This window comes from Ailuropoda melanoleuca, chromosome 8 (genome assembly GCF_002007445.2).
Source record: "Ailuropoda melanoleuca isolate Jingjing chromosome 8, ASM200744v2, whole genome shotgun sequence".
Taxonomy (NCBI): Eukaryota; Metazoa; Chordata; class Mammalia; order Carnivora; family Ursidae; genus Ailuropoda; species Ailuropoda melanoleuca.
In genome coordinates, this window is record NC_048225.1 from 40,135,718 (window position 1) to 40,157,091 (window position 21,374).

The 21,374-nt window shown below is 34.2% G+C and overlaps 1 protein-coding gene across 1 annotated transcript in view; it reads left to right on the plus strand.

The window, feature by feature from the left end:
* The window catches only part of CHORDC1 (cysteine and histidine rich domain containing 1), a 20,759-nt gene extending 3,686 nt beyond the window's left edge, over nucleotides 1–17,073 (plus strand). Inside the window, exons 2-10 of the mRNA XM_034667590.1 lie at nucleotides 2,987–3,043; nucleotides 3,953–4,110; nucleotides 6,470–6,573; nucleotides 7,212–7,270; nucleotides 10,958–11,028; nucleotides 11,802–11,907; nucleotides 13,797–13,916; nucleotides 14,338–14,400; nucleotides 14,643–17,073. Of these exons, the coding sequence (XP_034523481.1) occupies nucleotides 2,987–3,043; nucleotides 3,953–4,110; nucleotides 6,470–6,573; nucleotides 7,212–7,270; nucleotides 10,958–11,028; nucleotides 11,802–11,907; nucleotides 13,797–13,916; nucleotides 14,338–14,400; nucleotides 14,643–14,789 (885 nt within the window). The 3' untranslated portion in view covers nucleotides 14,790–17,073. The remainder of the gene's footprint in view (nucleotides 1–2,986; nucleotides 3,044–3,952; nucleotides 4,111–6,469; nucleotides 6,574–7,211; nucleotides 7,271–10,957; nucleotides 11,029–11,801; nucleotides 11,908–13,796; nucleotides 13,917–14,337; nucleotides 14,401–14,642) is intronic.
* The last annotated feature ends 4,301 nt before the right edge of the window (nucleotides 17,074–21,374 follow it).

Sequence of the window (21,374 nt, forward strand, 5' to 3'; positions counted from 1 at the left end):
TTTTTTTCTCAACTTTTGACTTTTTGTTTTCTTAATGACCATTTTGGGGTGCTTTCAGCAACTACGCCATTAAAGGCAAAGGCAGTAGATGGTGATCTTAAGGTCTTTCTTGGTTTTAAAAATTACGTTATTTCCATTCCAACTCTCATTTTCTATAGTCCTCATTTCTTTTTAATCTTGAGGGAAAGTGAAAGCAGTGTATTGCATCTTAGTTTCTTAGTCTGTCGGGCAACTACCTGTGTAATAAGAGCAGCTCTGAATTTAAGGAACGATTGTTACAAACAGTAAAGGGCACCAAACTGTTTGAGATACCACTGTTTTCCACCTGTACTTCCTCTTCCTTCTGGAGAATTAGAGAAATAAAAAAACGTTTGGCCATATTTTCCTTGGTGTGTTTATTAATCTTTTACAATTTATGATACTACGGTAACATTTATCTCAAAAGATAATGTGTATTTCAAAAGAAAATGTTGTGATGTGGCCGCCATGGTTTTAGGTGTTGTTACTTTGTTTTTAGGAACATAAACAGTCTTACATGTTTAAATATTGTTGATGCCTTTTGAATTTCTATATCTTCCAAGGAGTAGTTGGACCCTTATGGTGTTTAACTGTTAGATAGCCAAGTGTTAATAAAGATATATAAGCAGATACCAAGTTTGTTAGTCTGGTTAGTGCTAAGTTAGGAAAACAGAACAACCATTTGAAAGCAAGTTGAAAGCTGACTCTTCTTACATCTTTTTAGCTGTTTTACAAACTTTTGGGGGATGGAAACTGGTTCTGTTGGAGTATGTACTTTTGCAGAAGAGTGAGGGGATTTTATCTTACCTGGACCGCCATTTATTCTAGATTTATTTTTCTTAACTGTATGTTTTTCTTTTTCTTTCTTCTCCTGTGGTTCTATCTCCTAACCATAGACGTATTTCACCTTTGTCTTTAGCTTCCTATTTTCTCTCATTTAGTTCATTTGTTTCTGTCCTTAAATGTCATCTCTGTGCCAATGGCTTCTGCAGAATATTTCCATTTCATTTGCGACTGCAAACCAGTTTTTAAAGTGGACTCTTACTCCAAAAATAGCCTGCATCTCAGCTTTGCTGCTGCTTCATTCAGTCCATTGCTTTTTTTTCTTTTAACTACCCAGCTGTTAATCACCCTGTTGAATTAATCTTAAGGATTTCACTCTGAAGTATTTTTGTTTCTCTCTCTTTTCCAATCCTGCTGTTTATTATTGTCTCTATAAACATTTCTTGAAGACCTGTATTTTCTAAGACTATTGGATTTCACATCGCAAATAGGTAGACAAAGTAGATAAATCAGTGTAATGTCTAACTATTGCCGGATTATTGATAAATAAACATTGCATATGCAAAAGAAAACATTTTAATATTCAAATTATAAGTGGCATAGACAGAGAAGAGAGGCAGTCCTCATTAAGAAATGACAATCTTAGACTCTATATTTAAATTTGTCTTTCATTTTTTTTTTTAAGATTTTATATATTTGAGAGAGAGCATGATCAGGGGGAGGGGCAGAGGGAGAAGCAGACTCCCCCCTGAGCAGGGAGCCCGATACAGGACTCGATTCCAGGACCCTGGGATCATGACCTGAGCCGAAGGCAGATGCTTAACTGAGCCACCCCACTTCTCTGTCTTTTGTTGTTTTTTTTTTTATTTTACTGAGGACTGCCATAGATCCCAGATTGGCATTTGGGAACAACTAGTATGTATCATGTATGTATCCCAGTATCCCCAGACTATCTGCTATAATTCTTTATATGTGATTAAGATAATAAAGCTTTTTCAGGATGCCTGGGTGGCTCAGTTGGTTAAGCGTCTGCTTAACGGGGGTCCTGGGCTCGAGTCCCATGTCCGGTTCCTTGCTCAGCAGGAAGCCTACTGCTTCTCCCACTGTCTGCTGCTCCCCCTACTTGTGCTCACCTGTGCTGTCTCTCTCTTTCTCTGACAAATAAATAAATACGATCTTAAAAAAAATAAATAAAGCTTTTTCTTGTACAGAAAAACTTGTCTGATGACTATATTATTAGTGCTAACTAAATACTATATTTTAAGGTTATAGTAGGTTTTCATCTGTATCAATTCAGAGTAAAAGAGAATTCAATTTCAAAATAAAGGAAAATTTAAATTATAGCATGTTTAATGTTTTCGTTAAACTAATTCTTTAAAATAATTTTGCGTAGTGTGAAAACAGTCCCTACCAAACTCTTCATATAGTATATTGAGAAAAGCAGTGCCCAGATGGATAGGTGCAAATCCTAGCCTTTAGTCTAATTTGGAACATCCCAAGTCTTGAAACTGCCGCATTTTTATTTTATTATTCTTCGTACTACACTGGAATTACAGATGACAGCTTAAAGCCATTTTTTGGTAAGCCACTTGATACTTTGTTTAGAAATCACAGACAGCATTGCAATTTCTGTATTTTTATGCTTGTCACTAAGAAGATCATTTAACCTTCAAAGACCTAACATTTCTTAGGCTGCTATGCTAATCAGTCTATGTTGTTCTGAAAATGGAATGCTTACTGTTGGGGAACACCTACAGTGAGTTCTTCAGAAGCTGAACTATTATAATTAATGTTTCTAACTTACTGGATTTTTAAAGTAAAGCACTTCACTTACTCCCCAGATCCTTTAAAATATATGATGTTTTTAGAAATTATAAAATGTTTCTCTTCTAAAAATCAAGTACTAGTCTTGAAAAAAGAAGCAGTTGTTGTTTCCCTATTTTAAGGTGCTTCCTTTTGTGATCAGTCACAACACAAATCACCTTTAACATTGGTTAATTAGCTTTTTTTTAATCAAAAACTAAAAATCATTTCACTCGATTAGATGAATCATTTATAACACTCACAGCTGTGAAATCTATATATGTACAAGTCATTGCCAGATTCAAGGACATGAGTGCAGATAGACTCTTCGTGGGTTGTGGTTCTACGCAAATTCAATTTTCAGTTTTTTTCTGTTTCATAGGGTTGGTCTTGCTGTAAGAGAAGAACAACCGATTTTTCTGATTTTTTAAGCATTGCAGTAAGTATTGATTTTTTTCCTAGATTATCTCCTGAGAAAGTACCAATAATGGGAAGCCCCAGATGTGAGGAGTCTGATTTGGGACATCTGTTGAGTAGTCTGTGAATTTGCACCTTTCTTTTCAAGTGGAGCTCACCTCCCTTGACAGCATTTAAAATAAGGAATTTTCCCGTTTTAGAGTTAAAAGTTTCACGATATTAATTAGCCACCTGTCAGTATAGGTTTGTCCTTGATATGAGTAGTCTTTAAAGTGTATCTAGAAGGAAGTGGTAGGTAGCAATTTAAGGCATTTTTATAGTGAGGAACAGTAGATACTTATCAAATCTAAGTTCTATCAAGATGTACCATTTATTCTGTGTACCCTTAAGAGAGAAAACAAAAGCTGTTAAGGAAATGACATGCCATTAAAGTTATGATTTCAGGGATGTGACAGTGCATGTTTGACTCACCTGCCAGATTCACAAATACTGTTTTACTTAATCCTCTCCAAAAATATCTTAAGTGCCATTTCCTCCATTTTGAGGAAACTGAAGTTTAAAAAGATTCCCTTGCTCACGGTCACATAGCTAATAGTAGAAGAACTAGGGCTCAGATCAAGACCCTTTTGTGTTAATAATTTGTAGAATTCCATGTGAGAGTTCCAGAATTTTACTGTAAAAGAAAAAAATGTTTATGCTGTGTATATAGTGTAAGTTGATATTTATGAAGTGTAATTCAAAGGCTTCTTTTAAAATACATTAAGATGTAAGAACTTATTTACAAATATTGCAAATTTAGGGTTCTGTTTTTAGTCTCTTAAATATGTCTGTGTGGAAAAAATGTACAATAGAATTTATTAATAAAGAAAACTAATTTTTCTATCATAGCATGTGAACCACATGATCGGGTAACTCCTATCTTTCCTAACAGGGCTGTACGAAAGGCAGGCATAATAGTGAGAAGCCACCTGAGCCAGTCAAACCTGAAGTCAAGACTACTGAGAAGAAAGAACTTTCTGAATTGAAACCCAAGTTTCAGGAGCACATCATTCAAGCCCCTAAACCAGTAGAAGCAATAAAGAGGCCGAGGTACACTTTATACAGTTGTATATTTTTGTCACGAGTGAATAGTAGCATTTGTTCTTGGTATTTTATGATTTTACGTAATACCATTTATAGCTGTTACGTAGGTCACCGACTTTTTATCATTTGATTTTCTCTTAAGTATACCTTCCATTTTTATTCCCCCTTCAGCTTGAGAGTGTGGACACAATAAACTTCATTGCATATTTGTTCAGTATATCATCATAATGTGTCCAAAGCAGAAGAGCCCACATCTGTCTTGTGACTTGACATGTCTTTTTCACTGTGGCATAGTGAAATTCTAGAAAGGAATTGTCAGAGAATCCGTTTGAGTTGAAAAAGAACTTTAGACACCTTCCTCATCTTTCCTCTGCTGTTTTCTTGAATATCTTCTAGGACTTTCCTGACAGAGGATATTTACTTCCTTTCAAATTTTAAAGTGTCCATTTTATTGTTACTAAGTGTATATTTTTTTCCTTGTATTGAGCCAAATTCTGTTTCTTTCATTTGTCCGTATTTTGTCACTTAGAACAAACCTAGTTCCTCCTCTTTTACTTTCAGATACCTGAAAACCAATAATTTTATTATTACTATTAAACTTTTTTATTTATTTGATTTAGATGGCAGATCTATTAAAGTACTTTTAAAACACTGTTTGCTCATTTTGCAGTAGAGTTATACAGGTTCTTCATACTTACCTTCTGGCCAGTTAAACTCTGTTTTACATTCTCACACACGCATGTTGGCTGCCACTGTTAAACCGGGCCTCCTTCATGTTGCACTTGAGTATTGTTTCAGAACCAAAATATAAAACTTAGGAAACAGATGGTTTTTGGCCTCAAATATGGCCCGAGTTGAAATTTTTTTTTTAAAGATTTTATTTATTCATTTGAGAGAGAGTGAGTGAGAGCACAAGCAGGGGGAGAGGCAGAGGGAGAGGGAGAAGCTGGCTTCCCGCTGAGCTGGGAGCCCAATGCAGGGCTCAATCCCAGGACCCTGGGGTTATGACCTGAGCTGAAGGCAGCGGCTTAACCATCTGAGCCACCCAGGCACCCCCCCGCCCCGCGCCGGTTGATATTTTTATTCCCATAATGGACTTAATGGTTTTCATGACTTCTTTTATTGATCTTAAATAAATTTATAGCATATTGAGTAATACTGGACCAACATAAGAAGCCTGAGAGACTTTTTGACATTTGTTCATTTAGCCAGACTACTTAAACTGATTTTTATTCCATCTCCACCTTATTCATAATCATGAGAGACTTTATCAAATGCCTTGCTGCTTGATTTGCCAGTTATAAAAAAACTTATGAGGAAAAGACAACTTTGTCATGGCTCATTCTTAAGTATTACAGTGGTGTCTACTGTAATTAGCAGAATGAGTTAATATTTATCTTAACTAATGGACTACTAATTTACTTAAGAAGTGAGAGAAATTAAGTATTTTTCCATAAATTCATTTGGTAGTATTGTAGAGATAATGGGAATATAGGTTTTTATGTACTGTGTTAATACTTCCTGCATCTTCCTACAATAGTTATTTTCATTAAGGACATGGAATGAATAACCTAGTATTTCTATTTTTATTGTTGCATTTATTAATATTTGTAATACTTAATGGCTTTAAATAAATTGTACACATAACACCATTATGAAATGTTGGGGGGTGTTTTACTGATTTTTAATCCTACTGAAATTGCCTTGTCATATAATTTTATCTGAATGTATGGGTGCATATAACCAGTGTCCACACAAAGTGAATTATCTCCGCTGGTAGGAATATGGAATAATTTAGAATGTAATTGTTGCCTGCTAATTGTATGCTCAGCGTTTTGCTTAGGTGTGGAATGTGAAAGTACGTCATGGTTCCTTCTTGGCAAACGTGGATTCCTATTCTTTTCATCCTTCCCATTAGGCCTACTGATTAATAATTTACCATGTTGGCAATAGCATAATAATTTGATACTTAATGTTTTATTGATTTATTTATGTATATATTTATGGAGGAGGGGCAGAGGGAGAGAGAGAAAATCCCAAACAGGCTCCACACCCCAGCGTGGAGTCTGACTCAGGGCCCGATCTCACAACCCCAAGTCGTGACCTGATCCAAAATCTAGAGTCGGACTCTTAACCGACAGAGCCACACGGTGCCCAAGTCTTAATATTTTAGTATCATAATTTTTCTGTTAAAACTTGAAAGTATGGATACATATAGCAGTTATTTGTAAAATACCATTAAATAGGAATAACTTGATTCACAAAGCATTTGGCTTTTTATAAATAGATTCTTAGTATATTTATTTTAGTAAAAATATATATTTTGGTACATCAATAATGGTAATAAAATTTAAAAATTCTCCAGCCCAGATGAACCAATGACAAACTTGGAATTAAAAATATCTGCCTCCCTAAAACAAGCACTTGATAAACTTAAACTGTCCTCGGGGAATGAAGAAAATAAGAAAGGTAAGATTTTATTTTGTATTTTTTTTCCTGTACAATTAACCAGTTATCTAAAAGAGACAGCAGTATAGTTCAGTGACTATGAATATGAAGAAGTAGTGCGTTATAGTAAAGAATTTATTTTTGTTTTCTAAATACTAGTAATACCAACAATGAATTCGTGGTTTATTCCATAACATCTTTATTAAAATGAGAAACTTAAAGATTTTTTATTCTATGATTCATTATTTTTTAATTGGTAAATTTATTTGATAATTGTAAACGTTTCATTGTGCATGATATAAAATATATTCAATGTATTCTGACCTACACTCGATACCATGGAGGAAAGTAGTACCCCTTTCATTATTTCTCTTATAGGGTTAAGATGTTGGATATTGTATTGCAGTATAGAATATAAATGTGTCATACATCATTCGGGGACATGGGCAAAACCTAATCACAATAATTGATTTCTTATCAGCTTTTTAAATATATTACCTGAAAGGTCACGTGGAAAACTTAATAACTTAAAATTATTTTAAAATGTCAGTGTTTTTTAGATTTAGTATTTTTTCAAATATTTTATGAAAAAGGTTATTTAAGCATGACTAACTAAAGTATTTAATGTTTCTGATTTGATTTTCTTTTCTTTGTTTTAGAAGAGGACAGTGATGAAATTAAGATTGGGACCTCATGTAAAAATGGAGGGTGTTCAAAGGTATATATTGTAAAATTTGTGTTGTGTCATGGAACTAAAATTGTAATTTTTGAAGAAGAGGGTGCAATTTACTCATTCAGTTCAGCAAACATTTGGGTGCCTATTATGTATTGGTCAGTGTGCTATGGACTAGGGCTGTGAACATGGATAAGAGACTCTGTCTCTGACGAACATCATACCTGACAGAATCATGGAATAAGTAATTCTGATTCAGTCAGCATTTACTAAGCACTTACTGTGTGCCAGACATTGTTTGGGGGGCTGGAAATACAGTATCAAGTAAGCAAAAATTTCTGCTGTTGTGGAACTGATAGTCTAATTTAGGGAGAAGGATAACACATAGGTAATTAAATATTATCAATTCGGGTAGATAAGAAGAAAATATAAACAAGGAGAGTAAAGCTATTAAATAAGGCTGTCAGGAAAGTCCTTTGGGAACTCACACTAAATCAGAAATCTAATGTAGCAGGTGAGTTATGTAAACCTTCAGGTTTATATGGGAGCAGTATGTGTAGAGCCTTTAAAGCTTGGCTTTTCAAGAAATTATGAGAAAGGGCAGTGGGGCTTGGTCAGGGGTGTGAAATACAAAAAGTAGGGATAAATGAGATAGGCAAGATTATGGCAGTCCTTACAGGGCACAATGAGGGGTTTGGGCTCCCCACCCCCCGGTAAATGGAAAGACATTCTCTATTTTAAGGAGGGGTTTTAAAAGGATCTCTTTGGCTGATAACCTGGCAAATATAATGGAGTACTGGGAATTGGAGGAAGGAAAACCAGCTAGGATGCAATGTGGAAGACCAAGCAGTGGGATTGGGCTTATTTTTTAGAAGTGGTTAAATGTGGGATCTACTCAGACATCTCAGTGAGGATTTTTCCTACCCCTCTATGTGAAATTGCATGCCTTCCAACATCTCCACTCTCAACTGTCCTTTTTCCTCCAGGACACTAATCACCTTATAACACGCTATTTCTTTTGATATGTATTTGCTTATGATCTAACTTTCCCTTTCCTTCCTCCTCTCATGTAAGGTTTACAAGGACAGAATTTTTTTTGTTGTTCTTTGCTGTATCTTAAATGCTTAGAAAGGTGCCTGCCTGGCTCATGACAAATCATGCAGAACGAATACTATTTGGAATATTAGCAGGACTTGCTAATGAACTTTAAGTGGAGGGGACTTGGGGCTCCAGCAGCTAGGTGACTGGTGACACCATTAACCAAGAAGGAGAAAACAGGATTTGGGGAGCAGGTTTGTAATTTTCCCTCATGTTAAGTTTGAGATCATCTTTCCTATTTAGGGATGTAAATGGAAATGTATTTCCATGCATGTAAGGTAGAAGTAGTAGGTGGAAGAGAGCGACTGAGTACTGGGGTGTGGAGGGCAGTGCAAGAAGATCAGAGAGAAACGACCTCAGATGGATTTGGAAACATGAATGTCAGTTCCGTAAATGGACAAAAAGGGAAAGGATATCTCAAGCAGAGGTGATAGCAGTATACAGCAAACAAGAAACAGTCAATAATGTATAAAATTTATTGGTGTGGAGATTAAAAGACAGAAGTAGGGGCGAGATCTTTAAAGGCTTTTACAGGGCTCAAAAGTTAGATCTCACTGTAGATTAGAGAGGCTATTATTTGGTCTTTTTCATTGAAATATACCATTTAAAAGTATACAGATGTAAGTAAATTTATAGCTCAAGGGATTTTCGCAAAGCAGAGCCCTCCTTATACCTTCTCCCATTTATTATTTTCTCCCAAAAGTAACCACATTTTTCTATCATTATAGACTACTTTTGCCTATTTTTGAGCTTAATGTGAGTAGAATCGTAGACCAGGTATTCTTGGCGTCTGTCTTCCTTGGCTTAATGAAATGTGTGTTAGAGTTATCTTTGTTGCACGTAGCCATAGTTTGTTTTCATTGCTTTAAAATGTTCCACTGTGTGAATGTTTCCAGTTGACTTACACTTTCTGTTGTCCTTTAAGTTTTTTTGTTTAATGCTACTGGGAACATTTTTGTGCCTGACTTTCGGGACACCTGGATACATTTCTATTCTAGAAATAGAATTGCCAGGTCATAGTGTGTGTATGTCCAGCTTTAACAGATACTTCCTCATAGTTTTCCAAAGTGGTTGTATTTACACACCTGCCGGCAGTATATGAGGCTGATTCCATTTGTTCTGCGCCTTCGTAACACTTTGTACTATTACTCTTCTGTATATTAGCCATTCTGGTTAGTGTGTAGTGTTCCCATCGTGATTTTAATTTGCACGTTTCTGACGATGAGATTGAGTACATTTCTGTATGTTTATTGGTCACTTGGATATTCTCTTTTGTGAAATGTCCAAAATCTTTTACAGATTTTTCTATCAGTTGGCTTTTTCTTGCTGATTTTAGAAATTCTTTTTATTTTTTAACCAGAGAGAGACAGTCTACATTTTCACTGTCTTAATGACTTGATAAACAGAGGCTGTTTAATTTTAATGGAACCTGATTTGCCATTTTGTTTGACTAGTGCTCTTCGTATTCTTTTTAAGAAGTTTGCTTACTTGAAGACTGTGAATATTTTCTCATATGCAGAGGCACGTTAAAATGTACAAACCACCTGAAGCTGATAACTGTGTAAGGTGTGAGGTAGATATAATTAAAGGACGATTACAAGAGAGTGATATGTGTTTTAATTAGAGAGTAGAGTACAGACATGGAAGGCAGAGAAAAGAATTAGAATCTGTTACTATCATCTCATTGTTTAACATCTGCTAGTGATCATAAGGAAAGTTAGCAAATTAAACTGATAGATACTTTCAAGCTAAATGGACAGGATTTCATGATAGAAAACATAGATGGAGGGAGAGGAAACTGCAGTTTTGCTTTGGGAGACTGAATGCATATGGTGCCATCAAATAAGGTGGGAAGGAGAGTAGGAGTTGAGGGGGCAATAGTGATAAGTTCAGAATCTAACATAACTTGATTTTTATTTGCTTATGGAATCTCTTTAGGAGATGTACACAGGCAATACTTTGGATTTACCAAAAGTAAATATACAGAATTTTATTTTCTGTACTTGTAGGTGGTTGCTATAAATACCAAAGTAAAAAATATACTGCTGGCTGCATCTGTGTTTTATTAACATAACTTTTTGTGAATTCATCTGTAGAGCCTTCACCTACAGCAGCAATGGGGCCCGGATCTTCCAGACAAACCCTGGATATATTTCTAGGTCTGCAGCTCATTTTACCCTTCCTAGGGATAAGACATCAACAACACTGTAGAACTTCCAGAATTGCTTATTAATTCGTAATGCCCACACAGAGTTTCCTGTACACATAAATCATGCTGTACCTGTATTTCCGTTGAGAATACTAATCCCTTGGTTTCAATATTGTTCTGTAAATTTAAGTACCTGAACATGCTTGAATTGTGATCGCATACCTGAAAGCCTGAAAGCATCTTAATATATCCCATTGTCCACTTTCCTATTTGCCTTTTTCACAGGGAACTAAAACTTAAGCATATCTAAAAAGGAATCATTTTTCATTCCTTATCGGAATGGCCTGGGGTGAATTTATGAATGTTCTAGGTAATTGTTATTTTTTGAGCATTTTCATAGTTTTAGACGTCACCAGTTCTACAAATGTTTATGAAATCTGATATTAAGATGTGAAGCTAATTTTTCCCTCTTTTTTCTCTTTTAGACATATCAGGGTCCACAGAGTCTAGAAGAAGTCTGTGTATATCATTCTGGAGTACCTATTTTTCATGAAGGGTAACTTATACATGACTAATTAAAACTTCATGGTAGAGGTTAGAAAAGTTAATATACCTATAAACGTTATTTGCCATGCAACATTTTAGGTATTTTACTTACATTGTCATATAATCTTTAGAATAATCTAGAATGTGGGTTTTGTCTTTTTACATATGAGAAAACAAACAGTTATTACAGTGAAGTGGCATTGTGATTCAGACCTCATGTTTTTCCTTATTCCCTTATTTTTCAATGGGATACTCTGTTTGGGCTGGGTAGTTTTTAGTTTGAAGGACTGTTCTGTGCATTGCTGGACATTTAGAATTACTGACCCTGGGGCACTAAGACACCAGTATTGGGTCATCCAAAAAAATCCACACTTTCCACAGCCCTCAACTGAGATCTAGCCCCTCTTCCGTACTATGCTGTAGTTTATAGAAATGCAGTACCATGTTAAAATCTTCAACTCTGTTAAAATCTTGGGTCATATCACCTTTTGGGAGCCTTATGAGGAAACTAGAATGTGAGCTGTTAGTTAGTTAAAAACAGATTTGGAATTTTGTGACAGTTTTGAGCATCTTTACTCAGGAGCTCCAGAACTGCTACAGTAAATGCTGTTCTGGTTTTAAAATGATTAGTCTTCTGGAAGTTTTAACTGTTAGTAACTGAAACACTTTGTAGAATACTTAAGTTGCACACACTTAATCTTTTAAAATCACACTGTCACTGTACTTCTGGACTTACGTGGTTGTAAGATTTTATTTCTGAAGTTTTTCTATGATAATTTAAAGGATGAAATACTGGAGCTGTTGCAGAAGAAAAACTTCTGATTTCAATACATTCTTAGCCCAGGAGGGTTGTACAACAGGGAAACACATGTGGACTAAAAAGGATGCTGTAAGTAGTATTTTCATAAGAACATATTGGGATATATTTATCTGTCATTTTTTAAAGATTTAAGATTATTGTGTCTTCAGAAATTAAAAAATTTTTTTTCTCTCTCTCATACAACAAAAGTTTGATGTGCCTAAAAATTAAAATTAATTTGAGTCAAGCTCCCAGAGTGCTGCCCTTTGATCCAAGTAGCCATTGTGTATGATGATGCAGATATGCAGGTTTTTGTGAAATACTTAAAGCCTCTGCCAAGATTGAAGCATGATTTTGTAATTGCATAGGCTCTTCCCACTTTTTGTTTTTTTAAAATCATTTTTCTACTCCTTTGATGTTATTAATCACTTGGACTTTAGATTCTCTTCTGGCCACTGAAAACTTCACTCAGCCATTTACGATGCAATCACTCCACCTAGCGGCCAAAGAGAAGGATGGCAAACTTGTTCCAATTGTCTTGAATGCTTCTGCTTGCTATGGGGTAGTTTATCAAAACAACAAAAAAAGCTTTAGTTCCTACTTCCCTGGATAGCTTTTTAAAAAGATATAGACTAAGGAAATAAGTGTCCAGAATCCCATTAAATTGTAAGAAGGCATTCAATTTATTGTTCAGTAAGTGCATCTTTGCTATTGTAATGTATTTTATAATATATTAAATTAGTTTTATGTGCTATGTTGGCAGTAACCACCCCACTAACAATGAACTTTTTCACTATATGTGTCTTTTAACTTATAAAGTAATGGTAAATTTTCAGATTGCTTTAGGGATTCATTCGTTCTACATTTGAGTTTTCTATAGTTTCTGATTTTTAGTAACGTGCTTTGGTATTATAAATATATTCTTCAAGTAACAATAATTCGTCCGCCACAAAACTTGCAGGAATGTTTTACTAGCAAAAAGACTTAGTAAAGTCTCTCTGTATTTTCTCCAAGGACCAAAATTTTGAAAGTTTTAGCTTAAAAAAATAAAATGTTGTTTTCTATTATATGCAGAAGTTTTCAGAGTATAACCTTGATGAGATAATGTTCTTGTTATGTTTTAATGCATATACTTGTCAGGTATTAAGTTCTGAGCTATAGTAGTTCAGGGCAAAAAATGTAAGTGATATAAGTAATTTGAATTCAGTTAGCATAATTATACCAAAATGTAAATACTGCTTTTTCAGTGGTAGCGTCTCACAGTTTCCTGCATTATGTAACTAAGTTGCTCTCATAAATTTACAAAACAAATCACAATTTGTCTCTTTTTTAAATAGTACTTGATAAAGCAATGTTCCACTGGTAGGTAATAGTTATTTCTATAATAATAACCAAAACATAACACCCACAAATTACCACTTTTTTCTTCATTTTATTATTAGAGGAAAACGAACTAACAAACAGCCAGATAGCTATAAGTAGTTAGTTCCAATTTGTAGAAATTGGAAATTTGAATTTGTAGTCAAATTCTCACAGAAAATAGGTGGAAGATTTCTGTGCATGAGGTTAAGATGTTATCTGGGTTATTTCACTAAGCAAATGTCTTATTTTAGTCTTCATAGAACATTTTTAGGACTGTGCTTAGTGGATCTCAGAAATGTTAAAGTAGGATAAAATTTAGTTGGAATTCTTAAGTTGTCTTTTTCAATGTATATTAATGCTATGGCCCTAAAAGAAAAAAAAATTAAATGGACGAATAAGCATGTTCTCCAACTGTAAGACTATAAAGATTATCTGTATTGTGATGTATGTTATTGTTTAAACCTTTTGGTGGGAATTTTAGAAGTCGTTTGCCGTTAAAAACATTAAGGGCTCAGCTGCACATGGTAATTTTTTTTTTAATTATTTGGCTCAGATTCCTCTCTTTTTAGAGGTTATGTGGCACTTTGTAAATTTATAAGGCTTTTCTTCTTTTATAGGGGAAAAAAGTTGTTCCATGTAGACATGACTGGCATCAGACTGGGGGTGAAGTCACCATTTCAGTGTATGCTAAAAATTCACTTCCAGAACTTAGCCAAGTAGAAGCAAATAGTACATTGGTAAGTACACTAAATATCTTTGAGAAAAAATTGTCTTCATGCATTATTCTCTATATTAATATATTATAAAATACTGTGGGTCAATTTTAAGATTTTTTTAATCTTTTCCATTCAAAAAAATAGTTTGAAATTACTGTCAAACTATTTTAAATGAAAATTTCTGCATAATAGAATTATTTCTGAAGCATTCTGGAGATACTATAGTAGCTTAGAAGATTTATCAAATAATAGCTAGTTCTCAGTATGAAACTTAATTTTTCTTTTCTGTTAATGGTTTCCTCAAAAAAATATATATATACAATATTGGAAGTTCGTTAAAATAGCTTAAATGATTTATATCAGTATCTTGTTTTTATAATCATTGTTAAATCCTATTCCTTCGATTTGGATTTGATGAGTTAACTCTCTGTATATTTTTCAGTTAAATGTGCACATTGTATTTGAAGGAGAGAAGGAATTTCATCAAAATGTGAAATTATGGGGTGTAAGTATCAATCCAGAATTTTTTCTAAGACTTTAAAATACCCAATTTGTACAGTAAAAACACCCATAATTTAGAAACCAATGATGCAAAATAGGTCTATAATTTACCATTAATTCTTACTAAAAACTTAAAATCTGGGTATAAAAATGGCCTTAGAAGCTCCAAGTTGTGATTATTAGCACAGACAAGACCAACATTTTCCTCTAAGATTTAAAAAACTGTCATTCTCTGATACATTGCAGGTGATTGATGTAACACGAAGTTATGTAACTATGACCGCAACAAAGATTGAGATCACCATGAGAAAAGCTGAACCTATGCAATGGGCAAGCCTTGAACTGCCTGCTACCAAAAAGCAGGAAAAACAAAAAGAAGATACAACAGAATGAGTTGACAGGGAAAGAAAGTTATTGCCTATTTCAGAATTCTTACTATGGGGTAAAATGGTGGCTTGCTGCTGTCCTCTCTTGTTGTTGCTGTCGTCGTTGTCGTTGTTGCTGTTGTTGAATCTGGCAGTTCAGGGTCAACGGTAGGTTCTTAAAAGCCAAAGTCAGTTTATCTTTTCGTGCCTCCCGTCGTCTTTTTGAGTTACCTAAGTTTGAGTATTCATTTCTCCTCACTTGACAGAACTGTAGTTATGTCCTATACTTGAAAAGCTAGAAAGTAGCTCATAAACAGTTACAGTGTTTCTTGGAATAATACTGTGTTTAGCAGAGAAATGTAAAAGAACATTTGTTTTGTTCGCATATCTTTTCTATTATCCCGTAATTAGTAAAGCAAGATGGAATGTCGGATTTTTAATTAGTTTTTTCATAAGTTTGTGTTCCTATAATACTTGAAAATCTTTGAGGAGGAGATGAAGCTGTGCATTGTTTTATCCTCGGGAAGGTTACTTTTTCTAGGAGGAATAATTCTGAGGTAGTGTAGGAGCTAGTTAAAGGGGAATATATGCATTGAATAACAAATTGGAATTTGTTTACAGCTAATTAAATTAAAACATTATAGCAGTACCTATATTACTTGCCAAGCACTATGATTTAAATGTATAGAAAACAAATGAGAGTAGGGAGGTATCAATTTGGTTAAAATTTGCTGTTTTATTAAGACTAAGCAATAATGTTAAACATCTCTTTCCTGGTTATTTTATAAGGTCTTTGTACGGTGTTATGACTAAATCGTACCTTATTTATAGCCTGCACCCTCTAAAAATATTAGTTACATGTAAAATTATATATATACACACACACACATATCTGGCCTCCCCGATGGAAAACTGTATGTATAAAATCATAGATTCAAAGGCTTATGGAAATACATTAGGGTATCAAAAACTAAATATTTAAGCTTTGCTTTATGAGAAATATCTAACATGTTAAATAAAATAGCTGAATTCTTTTGGAGTTTTTTTTTTTTTTTTTTTTTTTTTTTTAGGCTTTCATGAGCAGCTTAACAGTTCTAGGTGCTACAAAGTTGATTCTATGTTGTACTTCATTAGATAAGGTATCCCAGACGTAGATTGTTTATGCTAATTGAACCCATTAAAGATAGTTTAGTTTTTGAGGCAATGCAGAGCTCACCAAAAATACTAAAATTAAGAAATGTTTTGAAGGCCAAAACTTGGGCATAACTTAAGAAATTTGGGTATGAATTATGCTAATGTAGATTAAAATGATTATTTCTCAAGCCCCTTGAGTGTTTTTCTTTTATTCTTACAAAGAAAATTTGCATAAGTACAATTTTAGAAGTATAGGTTAATAAAGAGTATGTCCCACCTAGCCTTAACTACCTTTAGTAGTTATGTAATTATTAAATTTGCTCTGTTACAAATAAAGACATAAAAAAATCTGGCAACTGGGCTTTCGTGACACATGGTATTTTAATGAAATACCATGTAAAAATTTCAGTACAATTGAGCCAAAATACAGTATATAAGTTTCTAGTACTTGGGGTTGTATTTAAATTTTTAGAAGTTATCTTACATAATTTAAGGACCTGAGTTCATTGGAGACATAAAATCTTGTTTATTGTTTAGGGGAGATGTTGATGATTTGATTTGATTTGAGGTGATGATTAATATACCTTTTTTAATGTTTTCTTCTTGAGACTTTTTTTCCCCTAAACAGTATCTTAATAGGTTACATGCAGTTGAACTGTTAATTTAAAGCAAGTGGATTATTCACCTGAAAGTTAGTTACAAAGCACTGACTGTGTGTGTGTGTGTGTGTGTGTGTAGGTGTGTATGTGAGAGAGATGCAGCTTATCTATTTACTTACAATAGTGGTTACATTAGTGACCATTCTATTTCCTCTCTCATTCCTGTTAACCTCTGACTGTTGCCCAAATAAAAATCTAAATATTTTTATCTTAGACTCGTACATAAAGGGACAGAGTTTTTATTAAATAGAATGTGTTACTTTATCTGTCAAGAAAATTTAAATGTTTGGTAAGTTCATTGTTTCTCTAGAAATATTACTACAGCAAAGCAGTCAAAACTAAGTTTATTAGACACTTGGTAACTAAGCTGACAGCTAAACTCAACATGGGAAATAGAAAATACTATTTTTTCTTGTTCAGTACCTTTGTTAGTTTATAAAGATAGTAAGGTCCTAAGAGTTGAGCTCTTACTTTTTTTAACCTCTTATCTTGAGATAATTTTAGATTTATAGAAGAGTTGAAAAAAAAAAGTAGAGAAGTCTTTATTTCCTATAGTAATCTTTGCCTTGTGTTAAAATCTCATGTGACCATAGGACATGTGCAAAAGTAAGAATTAATACAATAGGTACAATACTACTACCTAAAGTATAACATTGATTTGACCATCCTTTTTAGTGGAACACTTGAGGGGTAGTTCTTAAAACCTACCCTAGTTTTCTTGTAATAATTTTAGCTAGTAACTTGTAAACAAAAGTATAAATTGAAATCAACCTACTGTAGAAAGGTATGTTTATATAGGTCAACGATGTAACTTCTTGTAACCATATACTGGCAAAGGACTAATGATCTATTTTATCATTTTATGCTAGAGATTTTAATTCTTATTAAGTATAACTTATTTGGTTTTCTTTGGACAATTCTTTAACCATTTAAGGGTGAAGAAAACCTTAAAGAGTTCTTGAAATATTTTAAGGTGACTTTGGAGTATTGCTCTGCCACTCCTTGCTTTTTTAAAGAAAAAATTCAGCCATTCCCCAGCCTGAAACCGCATGACACCCAAATAAATTTTTAAAAGCTCATTTAGAAGTTCTGGTATCAGTTTTAAGGCATTTGGTTATGTACCCTTTTTTTTTTTTTTTTTTTATAACTACCAGGTATTTTTAAGTTGTCTCTTAGAACATTAACAGGATTTTGTTTGTTTTCATTGCATATTAGTTTTGATTAGGCATTCATATTTGGTATTGTTTTTATTCTTTTGCCTATGTCATAATCTTGCGGCCTCAGTTCTGAAATGCAAGCTAAGTCTAGCTTGTTTTTAGGTTTCGTTAATATTTCCTTTATTTTAATTGTTGAGTCCATAGGCAGTTGATTTTTTACCTGATTGCTTCCTTACTGCCTAAGTATCTTAGAACTTAAACTCATCTGGAGTTGTTGCATGACTTGCCTTTTTTATTTAGGTGTAGATGCCTGAGGCTTCATACATGTAGCATTATCTCGGAAGTACTGAGCTTGCAGTGTTTTTCTTCTCCATAATTACTGTTTGATTTTAAGTTTTTGTGTTCTTAGTTTTGAAGAATTGCTTCATGAATGGTTTCTCTAAAGGGCATGTTTTAATTAAATGTTAATTAATGACTTTCTTAGTTTTCCAATTTAGTAGGCCACCTTTAATGTCCATTAAAGTGAAATAAAACTTCCAGCCTTAAACATTTTTATATTGATTAAAAGTTGTGTCAAAATAATTTGGTTTCCATTTCTTTTTGACTAAGCAGGTATACTGCCCAAATGATTGAATTGTTAAATTATCTTTAAGACTTCGCTAATTGAAGTAAGATTTCTTTTAAGCCTGGAAGAGAATCATCGCTGTACCTGCAGTACTTTCCTGTATCCTCCAAAAATGAGACCAGATGAATGCTTTTAAAATACTGTGATCCTTTCCTTCAAATGCTTATTATAGTTTACACTTCCATGTTCATATTTTATTTGTATGATTAATTTGTTAATGTCTGTATACTCTTGTAGACTGACTACAACCTTGACTGTGTTTTGGCCAATCATAATATCTCCCATTTTCTAGTATAGTGTTTGGCATATTGATTGGCTCTTGTAAATACCAAGAAGATCCGCAGCCCTTCTTATGGGCCACTCACTATTCTAAGGACTTTAATGACTATGAACTAATCCTAATGATAACTATGAGGTGGGTTCTATCATCATATTACAGTTGGGACAAGTGATTTATTGCGTAAGTTCAGTAACTCGGCTAAGTCAAAGCTAGTGAGTTTATAGTTTCCATTGTCTTTTTGATAATGGTATGTGTCCTGTGTGTAGCTTTACAGATGGGAATTCGTATCTGCATGTTAGAAAGATGTGTAATGAAACAGCATCAAATTTGTCTTTGTTTCCCCATTAGCATGAGACCAACTTAAAACAATAATTGAAAGTGTCTGCAATGTAAGATGCCTGCATAGGAAAGATAAGTTTGTAAATACAGGACAGATAGCAAGGGGTGATGTGACTTTCATCTTCTAGGCTAGGCCAGTGGCTGTCAAAATACCATTTCTAGACCAGTAGGATCAACATCTCAGAATTTATTAGAAATGCAAATTCTGGATCCCCAACCTAAGACCTTAGTAGGAAATTCTGGGAATGGGGCCCAAAAATTTGCAGAAAAATGTTGACATATAATAAAGTTTGTACTAGCAACATGAAAGTGTGATTAGGCTTATATTTTTTCCCTATTATCAACTTAATGTCTTTTAAATTTACTTTTTGTTTTAGAACAGTTTTGGATTTAAAGAAAAATTGAAGATAGTACAAGAGAGTTCCCATATATTTCATATCCAGTTCCTCCTATCTTAACATGTTACATTAGTGTGATATATTTGTTAGAATTAATGAACCAGTACTGATACATTTTATCAACTAAAGTCCATACTTTATTCAGATTTCCTTAATTTTTACCTAATGTCTTTTTCTGTTCCAGGACCCCATCTAGGATACCACATTACATTTAGTCATCATGTCTTCTTGGGCTCCTCTTGGTTTGACAGTTTCTTAGACTTCCCTCAAAACCCTAACAGTTTTGAGGAATACTGACTGGGCAGGTATTTTGTAGAATGGCCCTCACTTGGGATTTGTCTGGTGATTTTCTTAGGGTTGAATTTATGTGTATTGAGAAAGAAAACCACAGACATCAGTGTCATTTCATTGGTGGTATCATGGATACATACTCTGAACATGCCTTAACATTTTGATTATCTAAGGCAGTATTTTTCAGTTTTTTTTTTAACTGTAAAGTTACTACTTTGTTTCTTTCTGTCCTTCTTCAAAAGGAAGTCACTATGTGCAGTCCACACTTAAAGAATTTTTTGCATAGATTTGTCTCTTCCTAATTTATTTCATCTTTTATTTATTTCATCATGGACTCTTTCCTATTTCAAGTTATAATCTAGTATTACATTGTTTTATTTCTCAGATTGTTCCAGCTTTGGTTATTAAGGCCACTCAATTGGCTCCTGTGTTTTTTTGTCATACTGCTGTCCTCTCATTGTGGGGTTTTTAGTTTTGTTTTGTTTAGCACTTCCTTAATTTCTGGCACTTCAAGATGCTCCAGTGAGCCATTTCTCCAAGGATCCTTGCTTTATTGAAGAATGGTATTAGTGGGTGTTTGCTACTGAGGTGTCTTTGCTTCTAGGCTCACTCACCTGATTGCAAGGAAATGTATATACCAACCTGTGTCTATACCCATATCTATAAACGTTTCTATAAGGAACCATGTATCTGTATTAAGCTAAACATGAGTTCATACTTATATCTCCAACACTAATATGTTACCACATAGATCATTCTAGCTTCCTCCTCTTGCTTCTCTGTAACTTTACTCCTACAGTGAAAACATGGCTTCTACCATCTGCCGTGCATTTGCTTAATTGTTCAGTTGCAGTACACATGTATAGCAGTATCAGAATTATTAACCTAACCTCCCACAGCAATTTATCAACTAGAGTACGGTGTTTGTTTCTTCTTGCCTTTAGTCTTACTCCAAGACTTGTACAGACTCAGAGTTAGTCGATCACCTTTTGCCTTCAATTAGGTTATTCCATATGTTTGTAATACGGCTTGCATTTTATTTTAGAAAAGAACAGTTTGATAGGAAGGTGTAATTGGAAGTAGTTAAAGGGAAAGACCACATAGGATGAAGGAATGAAATGCAACAAAAGCAGTAGGACGAGAAGGGGATAAATTAAGGGACTCAGGATCTTAAACTGCAATTTATTAGGGACTAGAGAGTGAAACTTTTGGGTAACTCCTAGGTTTGTGATCAAGATAGGGAATATAGAAAGAGGTATTGGAGGAAGTGATTTTCATAGAGAACTGCTGAGTCGAAGGAATGTGTATAAGATCCAGGTGAAATAGTCCAGGCTATTGGTGAGTTTTGAGGCTTATGGTGAGGCCTTGTCTGGCTCTCAGGATTTGGAGTTCATAAGTAAATAATAATGTAAGTATCCCATTTAGCTAACTTTGAGGATGCAGAATTGATAGCATTCTGAACTTCAGAAAACATGACAGACCCTGCCCTTGAGTATGATGAATAGAAGCACACGGGCGCCAAGAAAAGTCAGTGATAGAGGATTGTTCCGGCTTAAACTGAATACGCAGTGATGCCACCTGAACCACCTGCCCCGAGTCCTGTATATGAAACCGAAGCTCTTTGCCGGAAGAATGGGGAAGGAAGGCTTCTGGGTTGACAAAAACAACATAAATTCACCACAGACTATCTCTTGCTTGATTCTGTCAGTACCTGCGATTAAACAATTTAG